The following is a 27,946-nucleotide window of genomic DNA, read 5'->3' on the forward strand; positions in this document are numbered from 1 at the left end:
ATAAGACAAAACTCTTTTTTCATTTCTCTCTCCTCCACCTCAGCAATGATAAGGCTAAGATATAACCATTGTACATGCCCTTAGTCGGTCACGTCAGGAAACCCTAGAGAAACCCTTGCCTCATATTAGTCGTTGCATATGGCAGCCTTTTTTCCCAGATCGGATCGGCATGGCTTCGCCGTCGGGGAGCAGAGATCGGCTGAGCGAGCTCCCGGACTTCCTGCTGGGCCACGTCCTCTCCTACCTCCCAACCAAGGCGGCCGGCCGCGCAGCGGGGCTGTCCCGGCGGTGGCGCGACATCTTCTCCAACGTCCAGACCATCTCCTTCGGGGAGCGCGAGGGCGCAAGGGCGAGCGACTGGACCACCTTCTACTACGAGGCCAACACTACAGGAAAATCCTGTTTTCCCGTGTGTTAGCTTATAAGCCGAGTGCTATTTTTCGGGCACCCGGCTTATGATCCTCTAAGCCGAGTCTCGCTAGAAAAACACCCGGTAAATACGAAGAACTCGGCTTATGGTCATCTATAAGCCGAGTGTTGCAAAAAAGCTCTCGGCTTATATGAACCACACGGTATCTGCGGGAAAAAACACCCGGCTTACAGCACACACTCGGCAAAGACATCTGCCACGTGTCTGCAACGGAAGTAGTTGACGGCGCCGTCACGGAGCAGCCTATAAGCCGTGTGTCAGACGAAAGCACTCGGCTTACATTGTCTATAAGCTGTGTGCCCTGCGTAAGCACTCGGCTTACATGACATATAAGCCGTGTGCCCGATGAAAGCACTAGGCTTACATTTCTGCGGATTTTTGGCAACCCGTAACATTTATGCGAAATTGGTTCAAGATAGTTTTCATTGCATTTATATTTACTACTTAATTAGTATTATTATTCTCACCTATTTCTTGTCGACTAGGTTTCATTGGTCTTATTTGTGAAACTCTCAATTTAACGCCACTTTAATATTTTGATGACTCTTTCGACCCCCTAGCGTACCCATATTATGATGACATGCAAAAATTGTTGGAAATATGCCCTAGAGGCAATAATAAAAGTATTATTATATTTCATTGTTCATGATAATTGTCTTGTATTCATGCTATAACTGTATTATCCGGAAATCGTAATACACGTGTGAATACTTAGACCACACTATGTCCCTGGTAAGCCTCTAGTTGACCAGCTCGTTGTGATCAACGGATAGTCATGGTTTCCTGACTATGGACATTGGATGTAGTTGATAACGGGATCACATCATTAGGAGAATGATGTGATGGACAAGACCCAATCCTAAGCATAGCATAAAAGATCGTGTAGTTCGTTTTGCTAGAGCTTTGCAAGTGTCAAGTATCTCTTCCTTCGACCATGAGATCGTGTAACTCCCGGATACCGTAAGAATGCCTTGGGTGTACCAAATGTCACAACGTAACTGGGTGACTATAAAGGTACATTACAGGTATCTCCGAAAGTAGCTGTTGGGTTGACACGGATCGAGACTGGGATTTGTCACTCCGTATGACGGAGAGGTATCTCTGGGCCCACTCGGTAATGCATCATCATATTGAGCTCAATGTGACCAAGGTGTTGGACACGGGATCATGCATTACGGTACGAGTAAAGTGACTTGCCGGTAACGAGACTAAACAAGGTATTGGGATACCGACGATCGAGTCTCGGGCAAGTAACGTACCGATTGACAAAGGGGATTGCATACAGGGTTTGATCGAATCCTCGACATAGTGGTTCATCCGATGACAACATCGAGGAGCATGTGGGAGCCATCATGGGTATCCAGATCCCGCTGATGGTTATTGACTAAGAGAGTCTCGGTCATGTCTGCATGTCTCCCGAACCCGTAGGGTCTACACACTTAAGGTTCAGTTACGCTAGGGTTATAGGGATATGTATATGCAGTAACCCGAATGTTGTTCGGAGTCCCGGATGAGATCCCGGACGTCACGAGGAGTTCCGGAATGGTCCGGAGGTAAAGATTTATATATGGGAAGTCCTGTTTCGGGCATCGGGACAAGTTTCGGGGTTATCGGTATTGTACCGGGACCACCGGAAGGGTCCCGGGGGTCCACCGGGTGGGTCCACCTGTCCCGGGGGGCCACATGGGCTGTAAGGGGGTGCGCCTTGGCCTAATGGGCCAAGGGCACCAGCCCCACATAGGCCCATGCGCCTAGGGTTCAAGGGGGGCAAGAGTCCTAGGAGGGTAAGGCACCTCCTAGGTGCCTTGGGGGGAGGGAAAACCCCCCTTGGCCGCCGCACCCCCTAGGAGATTTGATCTCCTAGGGCCGGCCACCCCCCTTGGCACCCCTATATATAGTGGGGGGAGAGGAGGGACTTCATACCTGAACGCCCTGGCCTTTGGTTGCCTCCTTCTCCCTCCCCAACACCTCCTCCACCTCCATAGTGCTTAGCGAAGCTCTGCCGGAGTACTGCAGCTCCACCAACACCACGCCGTCGTGCTGCTGCTGGTGCCATCTCCCTCAACCTCTCCTCCCTTCCTTGCTGGATCAAGAAGGAGGAGACGTGGCTGTTCCGTACGTGTGTTGAACGCGGAGGTGCCGTCCGTTCGGCGCAGGTCATCGGTGATTTGGATCACGTCGAGTACGACTACATCATCACCTTGCAAGCTTCCGCACGCGATCTACAAGTGGTATGTAGATGCAAACTCTCTCCCTAGACTCGTTGCTTAGATGAACTCTTAGATGGATCTTGGTGAAACCGTAGGAAAATTTTTAATTTTCTGCAACGTTCCCCAACAGTGGCATCATGAGCTAGGTCTATGCGTAGTTCTCTTTGCACGAGTAGAACACAACTTTGTTGTGGGCGTGGATTTTGTCATCTTACTTGCCTCTACTAGTCTTTTCTTGCTCAACGGTATTGTGGGATGAAGCGGCCCGGACCAACCTTACACGTACACTTACGTGAGACCGGTTCCACCGACTAACATGCACAAGTTGCATAAGGTGGCTGGCGGGTGTCTGTCTCTCCCACCTTAGTTGGAGCGGAATCGATAAACAGGGCCCTTATGAAGGGTAAATAGAAGTTGACAAAATCACGTTGTGGTGATTCGTAGGTAAGAAAACGTTCTTGCTAGAACCCAATTGCAGCCACGTAAAAGATGCAACAACAATTAGAGGACGTCTAACTTGTTTTTGCAGCGATTGATCATGTGATGTGATATGGCCAGAAGTTGTGATGAATGATGAATTGTGATGTATGAGATCATGTTCTTTGTAATAGGATTCACGACTTGCATGTCGATGAGTATGACAACCGGCAGGAGCCATAGGAGTTGTCATTATTTTTTGTATGACCTGCGTGTCATTGAATAACGTCATGTAAACTACTTTACTTTATTGCTAAACGTTAGTCATAGAAGTAGAAGTAGTCGTTGGCGTGACAACTTCATGAAGACACGATGATGGAGATCATGATGATGGAGATCATGGTGTCAAGCCGGTGACGAGATGATCATGGAGCCCCGAAGATGAAGATCAATGGAGCTATATGATATTGGCCATATCATGTCACAACTATATAATTGCATGTGATGTTTATTATGTATTATGCATCTTGTTTACTTAGGACGACGGTAGTAAATAAGATGATCCCTTATAAAATTTCAAGAAGTGTTCTCCCCTAACTGTGCACCGTTGCTACAGTTCGTCGTTTCTAAGCACCACGTGATGATCGGGTGTGATGGATTCTTACGTTCACATACAACGGGTGTAAGACAGTTTTACACAGCGAAAACACTTAGGGTTAACTTGACGAGCCTAGCATGTGCAGACATGGCCTCGGAACACGGAGACCGAAAGGTCGAACACGAGTCGTATGGAAGATACGATCAACATGAAAATGTTCACCGACGATGACTAGTCCGTCTCACGTGATGATCGGACACGGGCTAGTCGACTCGGATCGTGTAACACTTAGATGACTAAAGGGATGTCTAATCTAAGTGGGAGTTCATAATATGATTAGAACTTTATTATCATGAACTTAGTCTAAAACCTTTGCAAATATGTCTTGTAGATCAATGGCCAACGCTAATGTCAACATGAACTTCAACGCGTTCCTAGAGAAAACCAAGCTGAAAGATGATGGCAGCAACTATACGGACTGGGTCCGGAACCTGAGGATCATCCTCATAGCTGCCAGGAAACAATATGTCCTAGAAGGACCGCTAGGTGACGCTCCCGTCCCAGAGAACCAAGACATTATGAATGCTTGGCAGTCTCGCGCTGATGATTACTCCCTCGTTCAGTGCGGCATGCTTTACAGCTTAGAACCGGGGCTCCAAAAGCGTTTTGAGCATCACGGAGCATATGAGATGTTCGAAGAGCTGAAACTAGTTTTTCAAGCTCATGCCCGGGTCGAGAGATATGATGTCTCCGACAAGTTCTACAGTTGTAAGATGGAGGAAAACAGTTCTGTCAGTGAGCACATCCTGAAGATGTCTGGGTTGCACAACCGTATGACCCAGCTGAACATTAACCTCCCAGATGAGGCGGTCATTGACAGAATCCTCCAGTCGCTCCCACCAAGCTACAAGAGCTTTGTGATGAACTACAACATGCAGGGAATGGAAAAGACCATTCCCGAAGTGTTCTCGATGCTGAAGTCAGCAGAAGGCTGAAATCAAGAAAGAACATCAAGTGTTGATGGTCAATAAGACCACTAAGTTCAAGAAGGGCAAGGGTAAGAAGAACTTCAAGAAGGACGGCAAAGATGTTGCCGCGCCTGGTAAGCCAGTTACCGGGAAGAAGTCAAAGAATGGACCCAAGCCTGAGACTGAGTGCTTTTATTGCAAGGGGAAGGGTCACTGGAAGCGGAACTGCCCCAAATACTTAGCGGATAAGAAGGCCGGCAACACCAAAGGTATATTTGATATACATGTGATTGATGTGTACCTTACCAGTACTCGTAGTAACTCCTGGGTATTTGATACCGGTGCCGTTGCTCATATTTGTAACTCACAGCAGGAGCTGCGGAATAAACGGAGACTGGCGAAGGACGAGGTGACGATGCGCGTCGGGAATGGTTCCAGAGTCGATGTGATCGCCGTCGGCACGCTGCCTCTACATTTACCTACGGGATTAGTTTTGAACCTTAATAATTGTTATTTAGTGCCAAGTTTGAGCATGAACATTGTATCTGGATCTCGTTTAATACGCGATGGCTACTCATTTAAGTCCGAGGATAATGGTTGTTCGATTTATATGAGAGATATGTTTTATGGTCATGCTCCGATGGTCAATGGTTTATTCTTAATGAATCTCGAGCGTAATATTACACATGTTCATAGTGTAGATGCCAAAAGATTTAAAGTTGATAACGATAGTCCCACATACTTGTGGCACTGCCGCCTTGGTCACATTGGTGTCAAGCGCATGAAGAAGCTCCATGCCGATGGACTTTTAGAGTCTCTTGATTATGAATCGTTTGACACGTGCGAACCATGCCTCTTAGGTAAAATGACCAAGACTCCGTTCTCCGGAACAATGGAGCGAGCAACCAACTTGTTGGAAATCATACATACCGATGTGTGCGGTCCAATGAGCGTTGAGGCTCGCGGAGGATATCGTTATGTTCTCACTCTCACAGATGACTTGAGTAGATATGGGTATGTCTACTTAATGAAACACAAGTCTGAGACCTTTGAAAAGTTCAAGGAATTTCAGAATGAGGTGGAGAATCAACGTGACCGAAAGATAAAATTCTTACGATCAGATCGTGGAGGAGAATACTTAAGTCACGAATTTGGTACACACTTAAAGAAATGTGGAATCGTTTCACAGCTCACGCCGCCTGGAACACCTCAGCGAAACGGTGTGTCCGAACGTCGTAATCGCACTCTATTGGATATGGTGCGGTCTATGATGTCTCTTACCGATTTACCGCTATCATTTTGGGGATACGCTCTAGAGACAGCTACATTCACTTTAAATAGGGCACCGTCTAAATCCGTTGAGACGACACCGTATGAATTATGGTTTGGAAAGAAACCTAAGCTGTCGTTTCTAAAAGTTTGGGGATGCGAAGCTTATGTCAAGAAACTTCAACCTGAAAAGCTCGAACCCAAGTCGGAAAAATGCGTATTCATAGGATACCCTAAGGAAACTATAGGGTATACCTTCTACTTAAGATCCGAAGGCAAGATCTTTGTTGCCAAGAACGGATGCTTTCTGGAAAAAGAGTTTCTCTCGAAAGAAGTAAGTGGGAGGAAAGTAGAACTCGATGAAGTACTACCTCTTGAGCGGGATAGTGACGCAGCACAGGAAACCATTCCTGTGATGCCCACACCAACTGAAGAGGAAAACCATGATAATGATCAAGGTACTTCGGATCAAGTTACTGCTGAACTTCGTAGGTCCACAAGGACACGTTCCGCACCAGAGTGGTACGGCAACCCTGTCCTGGAAATCATGTTGTTAGACAACAATGAACCTTCGAACTATGAAGAAGCAATGACGGGCCCGGATTCCAACAAATGGCTTGAAGCCATGAAATCCGAGATAGAATCCATGTATGAAAACAAAGTATGGACTTTGACAGACTTGCCCGATGATCGGCGAGCGATAGAAAACAAATGGATCTTTAAGAAGAAGACGGACGCGGATGGTAATGTTACCATCTATAAAGCTCGACTTGTCGCTAAGGGTTATCGACAGGTTCAAGGGATTGACTACGACGAGACATTCTCTCCCGTAGCGAAGCTAAAGTCCGTCCGAATCATGTTAGCAATTGCCGCATACTATGATTATGAGATATGGCAGATGGACGTCAAAACAGCATTCCTTAACGGGCATCTTAAGGAAGAACTGTATATGATGCAGCCGGAAGGTTTTGTCGATCCTCAGAACGCTAACAAAGTATGCAAGCTCCAGCGATCCATTTATGGACTGGTGCAAGCATCTCGGAGTTGGAACATTCGCTTTGATGAGATGATCAAAGCGTTTGGGTTTATGCAGACTTATGGAGAAGCCTGCGTTTACAAGAAAGTGAGTGGGAGCTCTGTAGCATTTCTCATATTATATGTAGATGACATACTCCTGATGGGAAATAATATAGAATTTCTGGACAGCATTAAGGCCTACTTGAATAAGTGTTTTTCAATGAAGGACCTTGGAGAAGCTGCTTATATATTAGGCATCAAGATCTATAGAGATAGATCGAGACGCCTCATAGGTCTTTCACAAAGTACATACCTTGATAAGATTTTGAAGAGATTCAGAATGGATCAGTCCAAGAAGGGGTTCTTGCCTATGTTACAAGGTATGAGACTGAGCTCAGCTCAGTCACCGACCACGGCAAAAGATAAAGAAGAGATGAGTGTCATCCCCTATGCTTCAGCCATAGGATCTATTATGTATGCCATGCTGTGTACCAGACCCGATGTAAACCTTGCCGTAAGTTTGGTAGCAAGATACCAAAGTAATCCCGGCAAGGAACACTGGACAGCAGTCAAGAATATCCTGAAGTACCTGAAAAGGACAAAGGACATGTTTCTCGTTTATGGAGGAGATGAAGAGCTCGTCGTAAAGGGTTACGTCGACGCTAGCTTCGACTCAGATCCGGATGACTCTAAGTCACAAACCGGATACGTGTATATGTTGAATGGTGGAGCAGTAAGCTGGTGCAGCTGCAAGCAGAGCGTCGTGGCGGGATCTACGTGTGAAGCGGAGTACATGGCAGCCTCGGAGGCAGCACATGAAGCGATTTGGGTGAAGGAGTTCATCACCGACCTAGGAGTCATACCCAATGCGTCGGGGCCAATCAAACTCTTCTGTGACAACACTGGAGCTATTGCCCTCGCAAAGGAGCCCAGGTTTCACAAGAAGACCAGGCACATCAAGCGTCGTTTCAACTCCATCCGTGAAAATGTTCAAGATGGAGACATAGAGATTTGCAAAGTGCACACGGATCTGAATGTCGCAGATCCGCTGACTAAACCTCTCTCGCGTGCAAAACATGATCAACACCAGAACTCTATGGGTGTTCGATTCATCACAATGTAACTAGATTAGTGACTCTAGTGCAAGTGGGAGACTGTTGGAAATATGCCCTAGAGGCAATAATAAAAGTATTATTATATTTCATTGTTCATGATAATTGTCTTGTATTCATGCTATAACTGTATTATCCGGAAATCGTAATACACGTGTGAATACTTAGACCACACTATGTCCCTGGTAAGCCTCTAGTTGACCAGCTCGTTGTGATCAACGGATAGTCATGGTTTCCTGACTATGGACATTGGATGTAGTTGATAACGGGATCACATCATTAGGAGAATGATGTGATGGACAAGACCCAATCCTAAGCATAGCATAAAAGATCGTGTAGTTCGTTTTGCTAGAGCTTTGCAAGTGTCAAGTATCTCTTCCTTCGACCATGAGATCGTGTAACTCCCGGATACCGTAAGAATGCCTTGGGTGTACCAAACGTCACAACGTAACTGGGTGACTATAAAGGTACATTACAGGTATCTCCGAAAGTAGCTGTTGGGTTGACACGGATCGAGACTGGGATTTGTCACTCCGTATGACGGAGAGGTATCTCTGGGCCCACTCGGTAATGCATCATCATATTGAGCTCAATGTGACCAAGGTGTTGGACACGGGATCATGCATTACGGTACGAGTAAAGTGACTTGCCGGTAACGAGACTGAACAAGGTATTGGGATACCGACGATCGAGTCTCGGGCAAGTAACGTACCGATTGACAAAGGGGATTGCATACAGGGTTTGATCGAATCCTCGACATAGTGGTTCATCCGATGACAACATCGAGGAGCATGTGGGAGCCATCATGGGTATCCAGATCCCGCTGATGGTTATTGACTAAGAGAGTCTCGGTCATGTCTGCATGTCTCCCGAACCCGTAGGGTCTACACACTTAAGGTTCAGTTACGCTAGGGTTATAGGGATATGTATATGCAGTAACCCGAATGTTGTTCGGAGTCCCGGATGAGATCCCGGACGTCACGAGGAGTTCCGGAATGGTCCGGAGGTAAAGATTTATATATGGGAAGTCCTGTTTCGGGCATCGGGACAAGTTTCGGGGTTATCGGTATTGTACCGGGACCACCGGAAGGGTCCCGGGGGTCCACCAGGTGGGTCCACCTGTCCCGGGGGGCCACATGGGCTGTAAGGGGGTGCGCCTTGGCCTAATGGGCCAAGGGCACCAGCCCCACATAGGCCCATGCGCCTAGGGTTCAAGGGGGGCAAGAGTCCTAGGAGGGTAAGGCACCTCCTAGGTGCCTTGGGGGGAGGGAAAACCCCCCTTTGCCGCCGCACCCCCTAGGAGATTTGATCTCCTAGGGCCGGCCACCCCCCTTGGCACCCCTATATATAGTGGGGGGAGAGGAGGGACTTCATACCTGAACGCCCTGGCCTTTGGTTGCCTCCTTCTCCCTCCCCAACACCTCCTCCACCTCCATAGTGCTTAGCGAAGCTCTGCCGGAGTACTGCAGCTCCACCAACACCACGCCGTCGTGCTGCTGCTGGTGCCATCTCCCTCAGCCTCTCCTCCCTTCCTTGCTGGATCAAGAAGGAGGAGACGTGGCTGTTCCGTACGTGTGTTGAACGCGGAGGTGCCGTCCGTTCGACGCAGGTCATCGGTGATTTGGATCACGTCGAGTACGACTACATCATCACCTTGCAAGCTTCCGCACGCGATCTACAAGTGGTATGTAGATGCAAACTCTCTCCCTAGACTCGTTGCTTAGATGAACTCTTAGATGGATCTTGGTGAAACCGTAGGAAAAATTTTAATTTTCTGCAACGTTCCCCTACAAAAATCACTACTGAAAGTTCACTCTACGCTGAGTGCTTTGCTCTTCGTCCAGAGCCAAGACACGGGCATTTGGTAACGCAAAGTAAGCCATGGCGACGAGGTAATTTTTCCCCAGGGTGGCTGGGCCTGCCCCTCCCTTGCCTGCAAAAGGCCTACGCACGTCGCAAAGACATTACGTAGGATTTTGCATGCCGCTTCTGGGCATGATTTCATGTGTCGCCTTGCAGATCTGCAATTTCCGGCACCGAAACACTAGCGGTGCAATAAATGTCACAAATATTCCAGGCGGGTCTGGAAAATGCAGGGGCCTGGTACGTGTCATTCGATGAACTCCTTTGAGCACGAGAAGTTTCGAGGTCAACGGAGCAACAGTGCCCGCACTTCCTTCACATACCCGACTCGTTCCCTCTTGGTACCCAGAGACTACATCAGAGATGGTGTAGTTTACAAGCAGCCTCAGGTGAGGCCTACTCGAAACGCGCCCGACATTTTACCACACCCTACGGGGGCCATATGATGACACCGTGCCAGCTCCAGAGGATTGCCGACATCATACGATTTTCTGAGGATTTAAGTGGTTGGATCAGGCATGGCACTGAGGTAATTTTATCCCCCCGGTGGTTGGGCCTGCCCCTCCCTTGTCTGCAAATGGCCTACCCATGTATGGGTGAAAGGATGATACCATGCAAAGTTTCAACCTTTTAAGACTTCATTTGTAGTGCTTTTCAATTTCAGGGTCATTTAGCTCAAAAAATAGCAATCCGCGTAGAGGGAAGTTTTCAGATACTTCTGCATCACCAAAATTTATGAAAAGTTACCATCCGTCCTATATCACATGTGCCCACGCCATGTAAAAAAATCATGATTTTAGCGCGCTTCGAGGGTTCAATAATATTCACGCCGCACCGTTACTGCAGAACGTTTACTATACCGTGTCATCGCCGTCCGTAAGGGGGGGGGGACACTCCGGAGCCGCGTGCTACCTTTTCAGACATGCCACCACACCTAAAGGCATGTACGAGGGCCCCGCACAATTCTTCGATGGCATTGCTACCCTCCAAGGCCCCGTCCCGCCTAACCCTGGAGCGGTTGACCAGGAGATCTAAACCTTTGACTTTCGCCTGACGGGCTTTGACCAGTGGACCCCTCCACCCGGTTGTGGTAGGTCAGCCCATAGGAACACTACGGAATAAGGTGTCAGCGGCTGCGCCGTCCGTGAAGGGTGTCACACTCCGGAGACGTGTGCTGGGTGTGGGCACCCGCCACCACATTTCTAGACGTGCAAGAGGCCCCGACGCAAGATTTGGCGACATGGCTAGCCCCCGGAGGCCGTCGGCCACAATCGTAGACACGCAAAGAGCAATGCGCATAGAGGGAAGTGTTCAGATACTTCTGCATCACCAAAAATTATGAAAAATTACCATCTGTCCTATATCACATGTGCCCACGCCGTGTAAAAGATCATGATTTTATCGCGCTCCGAGTGTTTAGTAATATTCACGCCGCACCATTACCACAGAATGTTTACTATATCGTGTCATCACTGTCCGTGAGGGGGGCCACACCCCGGAGCCGCGTGCTGCCTATTCAGACATGCCACCACACCTTAAGGCATGTATGAAGCCTCTGCGCGGCGCTCCGGTGGCATTGCTACCCCCAAGGCTCCCGTTCCGCCTATCCCTAGAGCGGTTGACCAGGAGATCTAACCCTTTGACTTTCGTCGGACGTGCTTTGACCAATAGACCTCTCCATCTGATTGTGGTAGGTCAGCCCATAGGAACATTTCGAAACAAGGTCCGGGCCAAACCCACCGCAAGATTCCCTCCGTGTCGACCCGACGCGGCCGTTTCCCCCTCCAGGCGCCATCCGTGAAGGGGGTCACACTCCGGAGACGCGTGCCGGGTGTGGGCACCCGCCACCACACTTCTAGACGTGTAAGAGGCCCCGACACAAGATTTGACGGCATGGCTAGCCCCTGGAGGCCGCCGGCCACAACCGTAGACACGCGAAGAGCAATCTGCGTAGAGGAAAGTGTTCAGATACTTCTGCTACACAAAGCCTTCGCATGTCGCGAGGCCGCGACTTGCATATGGCCCAGCGTTGGTATGCCATGTCAAAGTGACATAATATATGTACGAAATAACAAAATAAAGGGTGATTTCATTTATAAATCAATGAAATAAAAAGGAATACAAAAAATACAATAACACAAAATAAAAAAGTTAAAAAATGTAATAAAAGAAAATATGAAAAGATTGAGAAACCAATTGGAAAATACCTTTTTAACGAAATAGAACGAATATAATATAGTGTAAACCGTGTGTAGTGCTCGGCTTAGCTAATAAAAAAACAGAAGCATAAAACGCGGGACTTCCCTAGTAGGAAAAAGAATGCGCGGGACCTACCAAAACACAGGCGCGCTCATCTTCCCCCAAATCTCTTCCCCGCGGCGCCCCCCACCTCGCGCACCAAAAATCGCCCGCTACTCCGCTGCCTGCACCCACCGCCGGCCGCGCCGCCACCCGCCCCCGCGCTGCACCCTCCCCCCCCCTTCTCCACCAGATCCACACCCCACCACCTCCCTCGCCGAGCATGAGCTCCCCCGAGCAGGCCCTCCGACCGGCCGCCGCCCCTCGCTGTCTGCTAGGGTTGAGGTTGTCAGCCTTCTCCGCCGCGCCACCTTCCCTCCACCGGCAGGTACATCTCTCTCTCTCTCTCTCTCTCTCTCTCTCTCTCTCTCTCTCTCTCTCTCTCTCTGACCGGCCGTGTTCCCTGCAGATCCGGTTCGGCTCCTCGGACGGCAAGGTGCTTGGCGAGGAGAAGGACGCCCGGAAGTTGACCCAGATCCGGTTCGGCTCCTCCGGTGGCAAGGTGCTCAGCTCCAGCGGCAAAGCGGCAAGGTGTTCTCTGTACACGGTTTTGGTTCAGTTTGCATCTTCAGTACATACACATGGTCGGTTCAGTTTGCATCCGTCCATTACAGTAGTTTTGCAGTTTTATTTGATGCAATTTTGATGGACACAGCAACAAGTTTATGAGATACAGTGTGTTCTTCCTTGCAAAGAGCTTTGATGATTAAAGAAACAATTTTGCTCAATGTTTGACTATACACACTATACTGCTAGTAGAAACTAATAAGCCAAATAATGTGCAAGGTGCTCTGTTGGCAAGTTGCCCCTGCTGATCTCCTCCTCCTCTGCAAGGTGCTCTGGCAGCAAGGTGCCTCTGCTGGTCCCCTCCTCGTCTGCAACAACAACAGCAGCAACCAGGTCTTGGTTCTGCTCCCTCCCCCAATTACATCTTCAGGAAGCAAAATGATGACAGTACCTAATGTTAGGCTATGGGAATAGAGAAGAAACAATATCTATGCGGAGTCAAGAACAACAACAGCCTCATATTTGAAATTTAATAACTTAAGATTGAAATTCATTGATCTAAAATGATTGTACTAACTAAAAATTGTTAGGCTATGGGAGTCGAGAAGAAACAGTACCTATGCGGAGTGGAGATTTTTCTTCTATGAACCTTCTCGAATGATCGAATCCCCAAGTTCATATATCCCTGCAAATTATAAACCAATATTAAAATTCTCATCTTGCCAAAAAAATTGTGTGTGAGTGTCCACTGATTAAAAGAAGCACTTAAATAGTTTGCAATTTTATTTGAATGTGATTGTGATGGACACAGCAAAGTATATGAGATGCAGCTTATTCCTTGCGAAGAGCTTTTTGATGATAAAAGAAGCATTTTTGTTTTATGTTTGATCTCAGTTTGCACTTTATTACAGGACATGCATTAGTTTGAAGACGGGACCGTCGTTGCAGGGCTTCTTGTTGGAGGGACAACCGGCACCGAGCCACTCAATGCATTTATGGGATTATGTTTCTCCCGCTTGTTAAAGAAACCGGAAGGGGGTGGGTCAACGAAGGTGCTGGCTTGAGGATTGATGTATACGGTGGGAAGTTCAAACAGCATAACGGGCCCGACTCTGATCCGGCCTCACAGGACATTGATGCTACGATTTCCGTCTAGTCGGGACAAGGCAAGAAGGGTGGCCGGTTATACGTTGGTGACGGCGCCATCCGGAAGAAGGACATTCCGAATCTCTCCCACCTCCGTGCTACCACGTCGAGTTCAGGTCCTGCTATAGAGCGTTGCCCACAGCCTGGGCTGCACATGCTCCATCAATTCGAGGTATGTTTTGCTTCGTTGACCTTCCTTGTGATTTCTTCTTTGTGTTGCAACGATGGTGAACTTGTTGCCATGGCATATTGTAGGGCCGCCTAGAGGAAGAAACCAGGTTGCGGTAGGAGGCTTATGCCAATGCCGCGCTTAAACAGGAGCAAGCCATGAAAATGCAGCAAGCCCTATTTCAACAACAGGAATGATCACTTGAGGTGGTTGTCTATGTTTGTACATTGTTGATGGTCACGTCTTGTCGTTGCTTGTGCTTCTCAACTTACAACTTGTGCATTGTTGATGGTAGAGCCAACGAGTGTTGATGCTTATATTGTTCGTACATCTTAGCTTTAATCTGAACCTTATATGTTGATGCTCGTTGAGTCCAGTGTCTTATCTATCTTTGCAACTTAACTTTGTAAACTCATGTGTGTGATAATTGACTTATAGGTTTGCATCGTAGATGCCGTTGGTAGTGGGCATACATGCTGCGGTGGAGCTCATTGCATCTTTTAGGTTCATGCCTGGTGTCAACTTGGAACTCACGGCCACGGTCCTTTCATTTGTGAACTCTGGATGCCTATGTATGTATGTTGTTGTGAACCTTCGTTGGATATGTATGCATGTGCGGACTTGGAACTCACTCACGGTCCATTCGTTTGTGAACTTGTGTTGCGTATGTATGCATGTGCGGACTTTGAACTCAGGGCCGGGATTCGTTGTTATATTGTTGTTGTGAACCTTCGTTGGATATATATTGCTGGATATATTTTGGTTGATCATGTATTCCTGAATATGTATATTTTGCTGCTCCCTGAAGGAAGCAAAAAAAAAATGCTATATGGCCTATAAGCCGAGTACCCTAGCGAACAGCACCCGGCTTATAGGTCATATATGCCACGGATAGGCTATAAGCCGTGTACCTCAGCCAAAGGAACCCGGCTTATAGGCCATATGTATAAGCCACGGGCCTATAAATAAACCGTGTACAGCAGCTATAAGGCACTCGGTTTATATATAAGCTGTGTGGCTAGCGGAGGCACTCGCCTTATATGTAAAGCGTGCATTGAGAGGAGGCACACGGCTTATAGGTAAACCGTGTAGCGCGCAGACGCACTCGGCTTATATAGACTGTAACACGTGGCCGTTAACACCCGGCCGCCGCCACGTTACTTTATTAAACCGAGAGCCTTGTGAAAACACTCGGTTTATACATAAACCGAGTTTTTTTGTTTGGGCACTCGGCTTATACCGTATAAGCCGGTCACTTATACATAAACCGAGTTTAAACAGGCATAAGCCAAGTGTATTAGATACACGGCTTATAAGTTTTTTCCTGTAGTGCAAGGAAAGGAAGAGCTGCAGCGCCGCCCTCCTGGACGACGTCTGGTCCGCGATCCTCTGCCGCCGCCGGTGCGCCGGCGCCAACGTGCCGTTGCGCAGCCTCCAGGTCGCCTTCGACAGCTGCAACGGATGGGACCGCTGCCATGTCGACCAGTGGCTCTCCTGCGTGCTGCGGCACAGCAGCCAGGAGCTGCACCTCGACCTGACCTTCCGCCTCGGCCCGATCTGCCCACACGCCAATGATCGCGACATGCTCGGGCGCGGCAGAGGGGGCGGCTGGTATGACCTGCCGAGAAATCTCCTCTGCTGCACCGCTATACGCTCGCTGTGCCTCGCCTATTGCACGCTGAATCTACCGGAGGTCATCAACCTACCATCCCTCGAGACGCTGCGCCTGACCGGCGTGCGCTGCAGTTCCGAGGCCGGCGTCCAGCGGTTGATCGCGAGCTGCCCCCGTCTGGTGGACCTGGCCCTAGAAGCCAACCTAGGGGTAGACAAAGTCTCTGTCCTCGATAGACGCCTCCGCCGGTTCGCCCTTCGGTGCTGCCACGACGTGGACTCTGTTGACATCGACGCCTCGGAGCTCATGGCCCTGGACTACTGCGGCACGGTTCCCGCGGAGTCGCTCCTGTCTCTGCACGGCATTCCGGCGATCATCCAGTCGTGCACGGTCGATTTCTGCCGAGTCCTTTCCGGGGAGGCGGAGTTCGCCGGGTTCAAGAGGTTTATGGAGAAAATCTCCGGCGCGAAGCAGGTCCGTCTGCACCATCGACGCCTTCCGGCGAGATCCTTCGAGGGGTTCCCTTCGTTTCCAAACCTGACGCGGCTGGGGCTGCAAGGCCCCCTTCAGAGTCCCGACGTTGTGCGCCAGATCCTGGAGCAAACGCCAAACCTGGAGATCCTCTCGCTTTTCATGGTTCCTGACGAGTTCAACACTCGTGATGAGCCGACTCTGTCGATTCCCGACGAGTTCATTGCTCCTGATGAGTCGAGCTTCTCCGATATCCCATGCTTGCAGAACCGTGTGAGGGAGATCAACATGGTTCATTACGAAGGTAACAAGCTGCAGAGCGCCATGGCCAAGCTTTTGTTCCGGAACGCGCTGCTTCTTGAAAGGTACTGCGTCGTGCTCGTCAAGGGACCCTTCGCGTTGCAGGATGGACTCAAGAAGGAGATCCAAAGCTGGGTGGTGGCTGCCCATGCAGAACCCATTTTCCTGTGATTCATTATTACTTGGTTTTCTTCCATGGACCAACTTCAGATTTTGCATTTTCCATAGAATAACTAAGAATAAATTAGCATGTAAGATGAGAACAATTCTGCGTGCATGTAAGATCATTCATTATATTGGCTGATGCCGGGTCATCTTATTTATAGCCGAGAAAAATCTCTCTTATATATATATATATATATATATATGGGAACTTCGCTGTAAAATATAGTGGTACTCTTAATGGATGTTTGCTTTTTAAATTAATTTTCTAATATAAACAAGTTTTGAAGTGGTTTTTTGAAAAAAGAAAAACATGTCAACTTTTTTTTTTTTTGAAAAACCGTGATGATGCTCAAACATAAGTTACATCATTCACAAAGAAACTTAACAGAGTGCTACGACTCAACAACTTAGTCATAGGCTCATAGCTATCACATGCGCCACGGAGAAAACAAAATCCCATCCCTGCTCCCGTGATGCGCTCGCATGTGTGTCAAGGGGGAACACTAGGCACCGCCGCCGTCGGGGGCCTTCCCTCTTTGCTCCTCCCTTCCCGCCCACACGGGGCATGGCCAGGCGAAGCCTGGTCGGTGGCGGGGCATTTCTTACCTCATCACGTGGACGCCTTGATACGGGACACGACATCAGGATGTGGCGCGGACGGCAGGCGGCGCAGCGTGGCGACGCGTCGGTGCTTCCTAGCGCCGACATCGTGGCTGGGGTGCGCCCGGGGCAGGGATGCGGCGCCGACATGGGTTAAGCCTGGTCCCACAGTCCTGTTGCCTGCGGGCACGGGGCTCCAGGTGGCGCGGCGTGGCGGCTACGGGACGGACACCGTGGTGGAGGTGCGTGTTGAGGTTCAGGGGTGGCGATGAAAGGCGCTGGCAAGCAACTGCGACCGATGCAACCATGACAAGGAATGTCATTGCCGGACCAATCAAGGTGAAGGCCGCATCACTGGTCGTCTAGCTCGGATCCATCAGACAAACAAACGTTTCATCGGACCTAGTCAATGCACCAGCGACGCGCCGGGACGAGAACCCGCTACTTAAGTGAAAAGGACGAACATTGGAGACGGCATGGTCGCACGACACCTGCGGTAGTTTCACTGTTTTGCTTTCTTCCTCCTCATGAACGGCTCTCCTCTGTAAGGGCCTATTTGGTTAATTCCATCGATTTTTGAGTATTTGCATTTGTGACTGGGTTGGGACAGGCTGAGCAAATGCAGGCTAAAAACTATGTTTTGCACACAGTTTGGTAGGCGCATTAGGGAAGCAACTTTTTTCTGGTGTTTGGTGGCCTGCGTTGGTTGTGTAGATGCATAGGCACGGTGTTTGGTTACATACACTGGACGTGATTAAGAGTTAGCAACTAAACATGACACAAAGAGTTACACTAGAGTGCCTCGGCGAGTGCAGTGGATGGTGGCTGCGGCACCACGTCCGGTGCGACGAGTACGGAGTCGCAGGCGAGCGATCCTGTTGGCGGCGCGGTGAACCAATTGCTAGCATCGTCGCTGCTGGGAAATCCACAAGAAGGGACGAGGAAGAGGGCACCGAGGTAGAGGACAGGGAAGAGAATGCAGTGTGCATGCCATGGCGGTGTCAGTGTAGTAGGACGCGTCACGCGAGGGAGGAGGGTGAGAGGAAAGACGCTGGAGGTGGCGCCAGTGTAGTAGGATGCACGAGAGGAGGCTGAGAGGTGCCAGTGTAGTAGGGTGCAGGAGATAAGGCTGAGTGGAACGACGTGGGCGGTAACGACAATATGGTAGGACGCATGATATGGAGGCCAAGAGGAACGATGCGGATGATGGCGCCAACGTAGCAGGACTAGATGAAGGCGATTAAGGAGTCACTAAAATAGACCACACATATGCATGTACAGTCCATGAGAAATATGTAGGTCTACCCCTCTACTATCGTTGAAATAGAAAACATGCAACAAGAAAGTCTTGTGAATCTGCAAGATGGATCTAGTTGTGAAAGAAAATTTCAAGCGATCTACCGGGTGTGAAGATTTTACCGAAAATTCATTTGGAAAAACCTCCAAACATTAACACGAAATGAAAGATTTACGGTCCATGAATCTGAAAACCGATCGTTTAAATGGAACCACACATTTTTGTGCATTCTTTTATGTAGAGCATTTATCGAATTGAAGCCGGAAAAAATATATTAAAGGATGATTACAACAAACACATGGAAAACCGCTCGGGCCTGACTCGCAATGGTCAATTTGGGCGTTCCTCCATAACCAAGCCTGAGATGTTTAGTCACCTTGTCATGCAGGCTAAATAGTGCTTGCACGCAATCAAACAACCCAAGAACGAAAGAAAAGAAAAAACTGCATCCCGCAGACCTTGTTGGAGTTGTGCAGGTAGCCAAACATGCCATATAAGGCCTTGTACAACGCAGGATGCCTCGACAGGGTGCTACGTGCGTTGCGTTTGAAAAAATTCTTTGCTCCCCGATGCAGAGTGCTTCATATGTGATGCCTAGGCAGCTTTGACATTCACGTAGCATCTACACTGGCACCCATCCTCTTCAACGCAGAGGCGCTCTGTTGCTCACATGCATAGACTGGCCTCGTCCTTTTCTATTTGTCGATGGAGGCATCAGGGTGAAGCACCCCTGACTAGATGGGGGCAGTTGTTTCCACCAAGCACCGGCTGGCACCGAAGCAAAACTTTGTTTCTACCTCCTTTTTAAGCACTCATGCAATCTAATCTATGCAAAAAAAAAAAACTCAGATTTTTTTCCATGGCACCTGTGTAAGCACCTGCCGTTATACAGGGCCTAAGTGTATCCGTGAGAGATACTACTGTAGGATGGGATCTTAAACACACCGGCTCGCCCCTCCTCCACATCCCGTCCAACTGACCTCTGACGCGCCGACTCCGCCGCTCGGCCGAGAGCCGCTCCGCCGTGAACATCTCTGCTGCTACCCCACAGGCATGCCGCTCGCTCACTGAACTGAAGGCCCTGCAGGCAGCTACCCGCTGCACTCTTTGGTGCTCCGGCCTCTGGCTGCGTGGGCTCGCGGACTCAAAACGAAATCGTCAAGGTGAGGTCCGTCTGGTAGCTGTTCGACCAAATGGTTCAACGCCTGTTTACCCCTTTCTCTTATTTTCTGGTCTTGCAACTACTTCCATGAAACCATGATCCAGGCACCAAATTCCGCAGCGGTTACTGGTGAACCTGCCGCTGCCATCGACGCCGACATGCGCCGAAATTCCAGTGCGGTTGATCTCATATTTTGTAAGTCTGCACAAAGTGAGAATGCTGCAGACTGCAGGGACAATTGAAGGGTTTCTCACTGAAGTCCACATTAATGATCTGGGGGCCATAGGTTTATAGATAAATGGTAAGGTAAATATTTTTGGTATTGGTTTATAGATCGGAAAGTAACAGATTGCAAAATAATAGATCGAAAACTAATATGATGAAAAAAAGACTTAATATAATGGAAAAGAGACCCGGGAGCCATAGATTTTACTAGTGGCTTCTCTCAGATAGCAAATAATACGGCGGGTGAACAAATTACTGTCGAGCAATTGATAGAAGAGCGCATAATTATGACGATATTTAAGGCAATGATCATGAACATAGGCATCACGTCCGTGTCAAGTAGACCGAAACGATTCTGCATCTACTACTATTACTCCACACATCGATCGACTCCTATCTGCATCTAGACTATTAAGTTCATGAAGAACAAAGTAACGCATTAAGTAAGATGACATGATGTAGAGGAATTAACTCAAGCAATATGATGAAAACCCCATCTTTTTATCCTCGATGAAAACAATACAATATGTATCTTGCTGCCCCTACTGTCACTGGAAAAGGACACCGCAAGATTGAACCTAAAGATTGAACCCTATTATATTTTTATTAGGTGAGCATCACTACTCTTATAAAAAACTGAGTTGGTGATGTTGGTGTGCCTGCCATTTTGCAATATAGACCGTCCGATCTATATCTGGCAAATAGAAAGCAAACTATGATAATTTTATAAAAAGATACCCGCGCCTCTCTCCACATTTGCAGATAAGACATTCCCTCGTTCATTCCTATCTCCCACAATTTCATTGTTGAGCAATTAAAAAAGGAAGCCTCTAGAACAATCTGGCAAGGTGGCCTCTGCCGACGTCGTCCATCCCCATGCCTCCGCTCAGTCCGACCATGTCCGACCACATTAATGACCTGATTTGATTCAAGCGTTGCGGGTGATGTTGGTTCCACGACTTGATTAAAGGGTTGCACGTGTTGTCGATTCCAGAAACTAGCTAATCCTCAGTGGGGGCGAAAACTTACACTACAGTGTACATGTAATTTTACCCTCTTTGTGCATAGATAGTTATGCATTTTGGTAAATCAGGAGAAGCAATAGCAGTCGATGGTTTTTATGAGAAATTCATACAAGACCTTATGTTTCTTTTCTTATACTGCTATATATGTCAAATTTGTTCGACGAAATATTTCTACCATGTAAATGCTAAGATATGTCCGCATAAGTTTAAATGATTATCGGGCATTGGATGATCAATTTTGAGGAAAATTTGGTAACCTATTCTGAAGAAAACATTTTCATTTTGTGAGCATACTGGAAAAAAGATGGGTTATGCATTATCTATTACTCTAAACTCTGAAGTTGGTTCGCTGGATGATCAAATAATTTGTGTATATTACATTAGCTTGATCATTTTATATTATCAAAATTCACTCTCAGCTATAAATTCATAACTGATATCCTTCTATAGTGAAGTAATAAGTCATCAACCCATATGGCTGGTGTGGTAGATAATGACAAGGGGAATGCTAATCTATATTTCTGATGCCTGTTGTCCTCAGTAAATAAGTATACAGGGTAAAATACAAGAACAATAATATGTATTCACTGTAATAGATAGAAAAAAACAGCACCCATGATTCTGTTTTCTGTTGTATGTACGCTACAATATTAAGGGCCAGTTCTTTTATTCTTAATAGATAGAATAAGCTGCCCCCTGCCCAGTTTATTCTAGAAACCCAACCAAATTTATTTTTTTAGAAGCCTACTAATTAAGACTTGACTAGTAGGCTTCTAAAAAAATAAATTTGGTGGGGCTTCTAGAATAAGCTGGGTAGGGGCAGCTTATTCCAGCTTATTCTAGTTCAAACCAAGAGGGAAACATTCAGCTCTATAACATCACATCTGAAACTTGCATACTTGATTATGTCTAGGAATACATATTCTCCATTTTCAGTCCACATTTTTGTGAATAGTACATATATGGAAATCGCGAGTGTATATTCTGAGATGGCGCTTGCAAGACAGAATAGTACTGTTTGGATAATGCTAATGCTACTTTCAGTTTTAAATAACTTGTTGATTTTTTTCCGGCAGTAGAGACTTTATTTTTGTATGACATCGACAACGTAAATCTGAAACCAAAATTATGACATAAGAATAGAGTATGATTGAAATTAAGAAAAGAAATCCACATAAGTTCAGTCAAATAAGCAACCCTACAGGCATTGGCAAGTCACCATACTGATCAGGGTGCATCTCTCGAAGCTGAATGGAATGCAGAGTTTGCAGAGTATGCGCAATGCAAAGATGTGGTGCAATAGCATAATTTCAGGGGAACTGCCTTCTGGGTGGGACAATTATCCTCCAGTTAGTGTTTCCCGGCATCTCTTCCCCTTTTAATCATCAAGATGTCACAATGATATATATGCTTTGTTGTCAGTTTTGTTATTTTTGTACATCGCAGATATAGAATTTGTGGATAACCCTTCTGATGCTTCTGGAACTTATCTCAATAGTATGTGAATGTTCTTGCTAAAGTTACCGGGTTTCTTGGGAGGTACTGCTGGTCTTGCAACATCAAATACGACATTGCTAAGTGCATATCCTAGAGGTTTTCAAGGATCTTAAATAATGCATTTTCTTCACAATAACTGTTTGTTTGTTCCAACTCAGCTTAGTAATGTATAGATTGTTTTGTCAATCCCAGTGGAAGTCATGTACTCCCCCCCCAGAGGCGGACCACGAAATTTTTTTAAGGTGGGGCGAAGTCTCACTAGAATTTTTTTATGCGAATCAAATGATTCAATACACACTGCGAATGCTCACTACAAACCAATAACCAAATACAATGAAAATATAGACATGTTTCAATAGAAAAACAACCTAAAACATACCAATAATGAAGCTTTTAATGGCGTCTAGAAGACCCACGCAATGGCAATGCCCTACCCTTCTTCTAAAAATCTTCCTTAATTTTATCAAGATCAATACTTTTGAAGATCTCTCGCTCAATGTGACACACCATCAAGTCATTAAGCTAGCCATCAGACATCTTGCTGCGCAACTCAGTCTTGATGATTTTCAACTGTTGCCATCGCTATAGGTAGTAGCAATGCCAACTCAATGAGGCGACAAACAGCAGGAAACATAACATGCCTTTACCGAAAAAGGCTTTCGCCCCGCTTTATAAATAAAGCAACCGCCAAGGACATACAAACAGAGTCAAGTCCACACACACACGCACCCAAGTCTCACGAGCAAGTACACATGTTCTGCTGAGGGCACAGCTCAACAAGCCCAAACAAAAAATATAAAACGCAGCAAAGGCCGGATGAAGAAGAGTCTAGTCCGGCTCTGGCGGAAGGTGGCGGGGGCGGCGGTGACAGGCGGGCGGCCATCGATCGGAGGTCGGCGATGAAGGCTGAGATGGCGTCGCGGTCCGGGGGGCGGCTAAGCGGCCGCCAAAGCTGCAAGAAACCCGAGAGTTTGAATAGAGAGTCAGTGGACCGATGAAGAGGAGTGCGCTAAATCACGAGCTTATTGCGAACAATCCAGAGGGTCCAGGCGAGGACCCCAATCTCAAGCCACCTAATGTGGCGAGAAGGCACGTGGGACGACTGGAGCTTGTCAAATAAGTCAGGGAAGTTGGTGTGGCACCAATTCCCGCCGACTACTTCACGAAAGAAGCTCCAGAGGAACTGGGCGGACACGCAGGAGAAGAAAATGTGGTTCGAGTCTTCGGGAACTCCACAGAGCGGGCAGAGGCCAGTGCCCGGGCCATTGCGCTTGCGTACCTCCACCCCGGACGGGATCCGGCCATGAATCCATTGCCACATGAAGATAAAGATCTTCAGCGGCAAGCGGATGGACCAAACCATCGAGAGAGGGAGGGGGGCGGCAGAAGGTGCGATGGCCAGGTAGAGAGATTTGGTGGAGAATTGGCCCGAGGGTTCGAGGCGCCACCGAACTAGGTCAGGCCCACCACCCAGCGAGGGTTCGTGGAGAGCAATACAGTCGAGTAACTCACGCCAGGCGGCGGATTCCATTGGACCAAAGGCCCGCCGGAAAGCAAGGCGCCCTAAGTCAAGAAGGGCCCTATCAACGGAGATCCCGGGGTCAATGAAGATGGAGAAAAGACCAGGGAAGCGCGCCGCAAAGGGGGTGTCCCCAGCCCACCGATTAAACCAGAACAACGTCGAGGTTCCAGCTCCCACCGAGATGGACGTCCCGATACGGAGGACCGGAAGAAGCTGGACGATCGACTGCCAGAACTGAGAGCCACCAGACTTCTGGCAGAAGGCGAGAGGCTGTCCACGCAGGTATTTGTTCCGGATGATGTCAAGCCAGAGACCACCGTGCCCCTGCGAGATTTGCCAGAGCCAGCGGGAGAGGAGGGCAATGTTCATCCGTTTAGAGCACATGATGCCAATCCCCCCTTGCTCCCGAGGCTTGCAAATGTCAGGCCAGCTGACCATATGGTATTTCTGCTTCTCCTTTTCGCCCGCCCAGTAAAAGCGGGACTGGATCTTGGAGATCTCCTTGTGAAGGGTCTTGTGGAGGCTGTAGAAGCTCATTTGGAACAAGAGGAGGCTGGAGAGAGAAGAATTGATGAGAATAGTCCGGGCAGCTTTGGACAGCCACCGCCCCTGCCAGGGTTCGACGCGGGTTTGAAGCTTGGCCATGGAAGGGCGCAAGTCTGCGACGGTAAGCCTGGAGTCACTAATGGGCGTCCCCAAGTAAGTAGTGGGAAACGTGCCCATGCGGCAACTAAGCCTGTTGGCGATGGCCAAAGACTCGGCGGGGGGGGGGGGTATCCCATCACCATCACATCGCTCTTGTCGAAATTGATCTTGAGACCCGACATCTGTTGGACGCAGAGAAGGAGGAACTTGAGGTTGGCGATATCGTTCTCCGAGCCTTCAACCATAATGATAGTGTCGTCGGCATACTGGAGAATGGATATCCCAGAGCCCCCGACAAGGTGGGGGGTGATCCCACGGATATGGCCCGCGGCTTTTGCCTTATCAAGGATGGATGCTAGCGCGTCCACGACCATATTGAACAAGAACGGGGAGAAAGGATCGCCTTGTCTGACCCCACATAGGGTGCGGAAGAAAGGGCCAATCTCGCAGTTGATGTTCACGGCAGTACGACCGCACGTGACCATTTGCATGACACGAGTAATCCACCGGTCGTCAAAGCCCTTCCGAAGAAGGACCTCCCTAAGGAAGGGCCAGCTAACTGTGTCGTAGGCTTTATGAAAGTCAATCTTCAGAAAGACCGCCTTGAGGTTTTTGGAGCGGACCTCATGGAGGACTTCATGAAGGACTAGGACCCATCTAGGATGTACCGGCCCTTAATGAAATCGGACTGGTTGGGGTGCGTGACATGGTCAGCTAGCAGGGTCACCCCATTGGCGTACCCTTTAGCCAGGATCCTGAAGATGACGTTGATGACCGTAATCGGCCGAAACTGACGAATGTCAGACGCCCCGGCAACCTCGGGATGAGCGAGATGATCCCGTAGTTGAGTCGCCCGAGGTCAATGGAGCCAACGTAGAACTCGTCGAAGATAGCCATGACCTCTGGTTTAATCATGTTCCAGAAGGCCTGGAAGAATCTCACGGGAAGGCCATCCGGTCCTGGTGCAGAGGAGGAGTTCATGCCCTTAATGGCCTCCCAAACCTCCTGCTCGAAGAAAGGGGCCGTCAGGGCCGCGTTCTCCGCCTCAGAAACCAACTGGGACCCGGCCCAACAATCGTGGGCGAGAGAAAGGCCGCTCCGAGGAGCGGCGAAGAACAGAGATCTATAGAAACCGTCAACGTGGGACCGAATGTCGTGGGGGGACTACAGAAGAGTCTCCCCCTCCCACAAGAGGGGGATGGTATTGCGCCTACGGCGGCCGTTGGCAATGGCCTGGAAGTATGCCGTATTCGCATCGCCCTTCAAGACCCACTTCTGAGCCCCCCGGAGGCGCCAATAGGCCTCCTCATCGGTATAGATCACAGAGAGCTGGTCTTCCAGGTCGTACCGGGACAGCCACTCATCCGGAGAAAGCCCCACAGAATCCGCGCGCAGGTCAAGGGCCTGGATTGCTGATAACAATGACTTCTTACGATCATGAAGGTCGCGTCCCAGATTAGCCCCCCACCCCTTCATGAGCTGACGGGCCCGCTTCGCGCAGAAGTGCCATGAGTCAATGGCCGAGGGGGGGGGGGCAAGGGGGTGGGAGCGAGCCTCGATCCACCGAGTGCCAACCGCCTCAATGAAACCGGTTTGAGGGAGCCAGAACGTCTCGAACCGGAATTGGGGGGGACTGGGGGACGCTCGTCCGCAGAAGAGAGGAGAAGGGGGACGTGGTCCGAGCCAATCCTGGTGATGGCGCGGAGGGAAGCTAAGGGGCAGTGGAGGTCCCAATCCGGGGACACTAGGACCCGGTCCAGGACGAACTGGGTCGGGGAGGCTTGCCGGTTGGTCCAGGTGAATCTGGCGCCAATCCGATCAATCTCGCGGAGGGCAAGGTCGGCAATGAAGTCATTGAACATCTGCATCCGGGCAAAGCAAACATTGGCATTGCACTTGTCCTCCGCCACACGGAGGAGGTTGAAATCGCCACCAACCACCACTGGGAGGGGGGCCGAGGAAATCTTCCGGTGGAGCTCCTCGAGGAAGGCGGCAGACCGACTATGGTCTGCGGGCCTGTAGACAATGATGACCTCCCACTTGAAGTTGAGAGACCTCTCGAAGAGCTCCATGCTCACGAAGAACTCCCCTCGATCCATGCTGCCCACCTCAAAGGTGGCATCCTTTACGCCTAAAAGGATGCCACCCGAGTGGCCGGCGCTCCCACTAGAAGGGAGCCAATGCCACGCAAAGAGGTGGGAGCTTAGACGGTCGAGTTCAGGAAGTGAAAATTCAAGGCGCATGGTCTCTTGGATGGCAACAATGTCAATGTGTTCATCACGCATGTACTCGATGAGTTGGCGGCGTCGGCCATCATGGCCGAAACCGCGGATGTTCCAGAACAGAGCACGCATTAAGGTGCCATTGGGGGGCTGCTTGACCCCAGAACACGAGAAGCACTTTGGGCACGGAGGGCCGCAGTGCGAGAGCGGGTGCGGCCCCGGATTTCGGTCTCACCCACCGGGGGAGGGGGACCGATCTGCCGCGGCCCCGACGGAAGAGTGTTCTCCCCAGCAGGGGGAGGTACAGGGGGCAAGAGGAGACCCGCACGGGCCTCCGCGAGCCTCCTATCCAGGATCTCCCGGGTGCGGATCGCCGCAATCTGAACTAAGGGGGGGACCAGATTCCCCCCGAAAAATTATCGCAGAATCCGAGGCCACCTTCATGAGGTTGCCAAGAGGGATCGACTCGAGAGCAGAGAAGGAGCAAGATGAGGCCGAGGGGGGGGGGGGCGGTGGGCGTACCTGGCTCCAGGTTCCACGCAGCAGCCCAGATTTCCGCCCGCTCTGAGATGGGCAGAGCCGGACTGCCCTCGGGATGGGCAGCATCCAGCTGCGCACTCCGACAAGACGCCGTCACCGGGGAGGAAGCCGACCAGCCACGGCGAGAGTAAGCCGCAGACCGAGGAGGAGGTGGCTGGGCGGCCACGGGAGTGGTCACCCTGGCCGCCCCATCCATGGTCAGGTCTCCAGAGGGAGAGGCCAGGAGAGCGGGCCCGACGCAGCTGAGGATGGTCGGGGTCAGAGCCGAGGGAGGGAGCAGCAGAGACGGGAGGGCCTCGGGGGGAGGAGGCTGAGCGGCCGCGAGGGGGGACGCCGAGGGGTGGGCGTCAGCCCCCAGGGCTACAGCCACCTCAGGGGGAGCCGACTGCTCGGGCAGCAGCAGACCGGACTCCGGAGTGGCAGCCAGGAGGGGGGCCAACTCCGGACCCAGTGAGACAAGAACCGCCGAAGAGGGAGAGCGCGGGGAAGAAGCCGGGCAGACGACCAGGCCGACACTGGAGATGTCGCTCTCCTCAGAGGAATACGCCGCGGGAACCAGAGGGTCGCCGAGAGCCAGAAGGGGAGCGGGAGTCCTCCGATCCCCCCTCATCGTCGGAGTGGTGCGAGCGAGCATGGTGACGACCACGGTAGTCTCCGTC

The 27,946-nt window shown here is 49.6% G+C and overlaps 1 protein-coding gene across 3 annotated transcripts; it reads left to right on the forward strand.

Moving 5' to 3' along the window:
* Window positions 1-12,188: 12,188 nt before the first annotated feature.
* On the forward strand, window positions 12,189-14,778 carry LOC123046942 (uncharacterized). 3 transcript variants are annotated; one of them, XM_044470396.1, is made up of 5 exons: window positions 12,189-12,510; window positions 12,592-12,766; window positions 12,969-13,082; window positions 13,601-14,007; window positions 14,091-14,369. In XM_044470396.1, exons 1-4 carry the CDS (start codon window positions 12,204-12,206, stop codon window positions 13,710-13,712), a joined length of 708 nt encoding a protein of 235 aa, XP_044326331.1. In that variant the 5' UTR covers window positions 12,189-12,203; the 3' UTR covers window positions 13,713-14,007; window positions 14,091-14,369. The 3 variants fall into 3 exon arrangements, 2 of the variants coding, with proteins under 2 accessions (XP_044326331.1, XP_044326333.1); XM_044470398.1 differs by having other exon boundaries at window positions 12,280-12,510; window positions 12,592-12,713; XR_006422681.1 differs by adding an exon at window positions 14,443-14,778 and having other exon boundaries at window positions 12,290-12,510; window positions 12,592-13,082; window positions 14,091-14,210.
* The last annotated feature ends 13,168 nt before the right edge of the window (window positions 14,779-27,946 follow it).

This window comes from Triticum aestivum, chromosome 2B, assembly GCF_018294505.1.
Source record: "Triticum aestivum cultivar Chinese Spring chromosome 2B, IWGSC CS RefSeq v2.1, whole genome shotgun sequence".
In the NCBI taxonomy this organism is placed as follows: domain Eukaryota; kingdom Viridiplantae; phylum Streptophyta; class Magnoliopsida; order Poales; family Poaceae; genus Triticum; species Triticum aestivum.

What these genes read in the sequence shown, in the direction of transcription:
- LOC123046942 (XM_044470396.1), top strand. Translation starts at nt 12,204, where the DNA reads ATGCGCGGGACCTACCAAAACACAGGCGCGCTCATCTTCCCCCAAATC. An exon ending in ATCTTCAGTACATACACATG is followed by an intron (nt 12,767 to 12,968) that starts GTCGGTTCAGTT and finishes ATAATGTGCAAG; the next exon opens with GTGCTCTGTTGGCAAGTTGC. An exon ending in ACAACAACAGCAGCAACCAG is followed by an intron (nt 13,083 to 13,600) that starts GTCTTGGTTCTG and finishes ACTTTATTACAG; the next exon opens with GACATGCATTAGTTTGAAGA.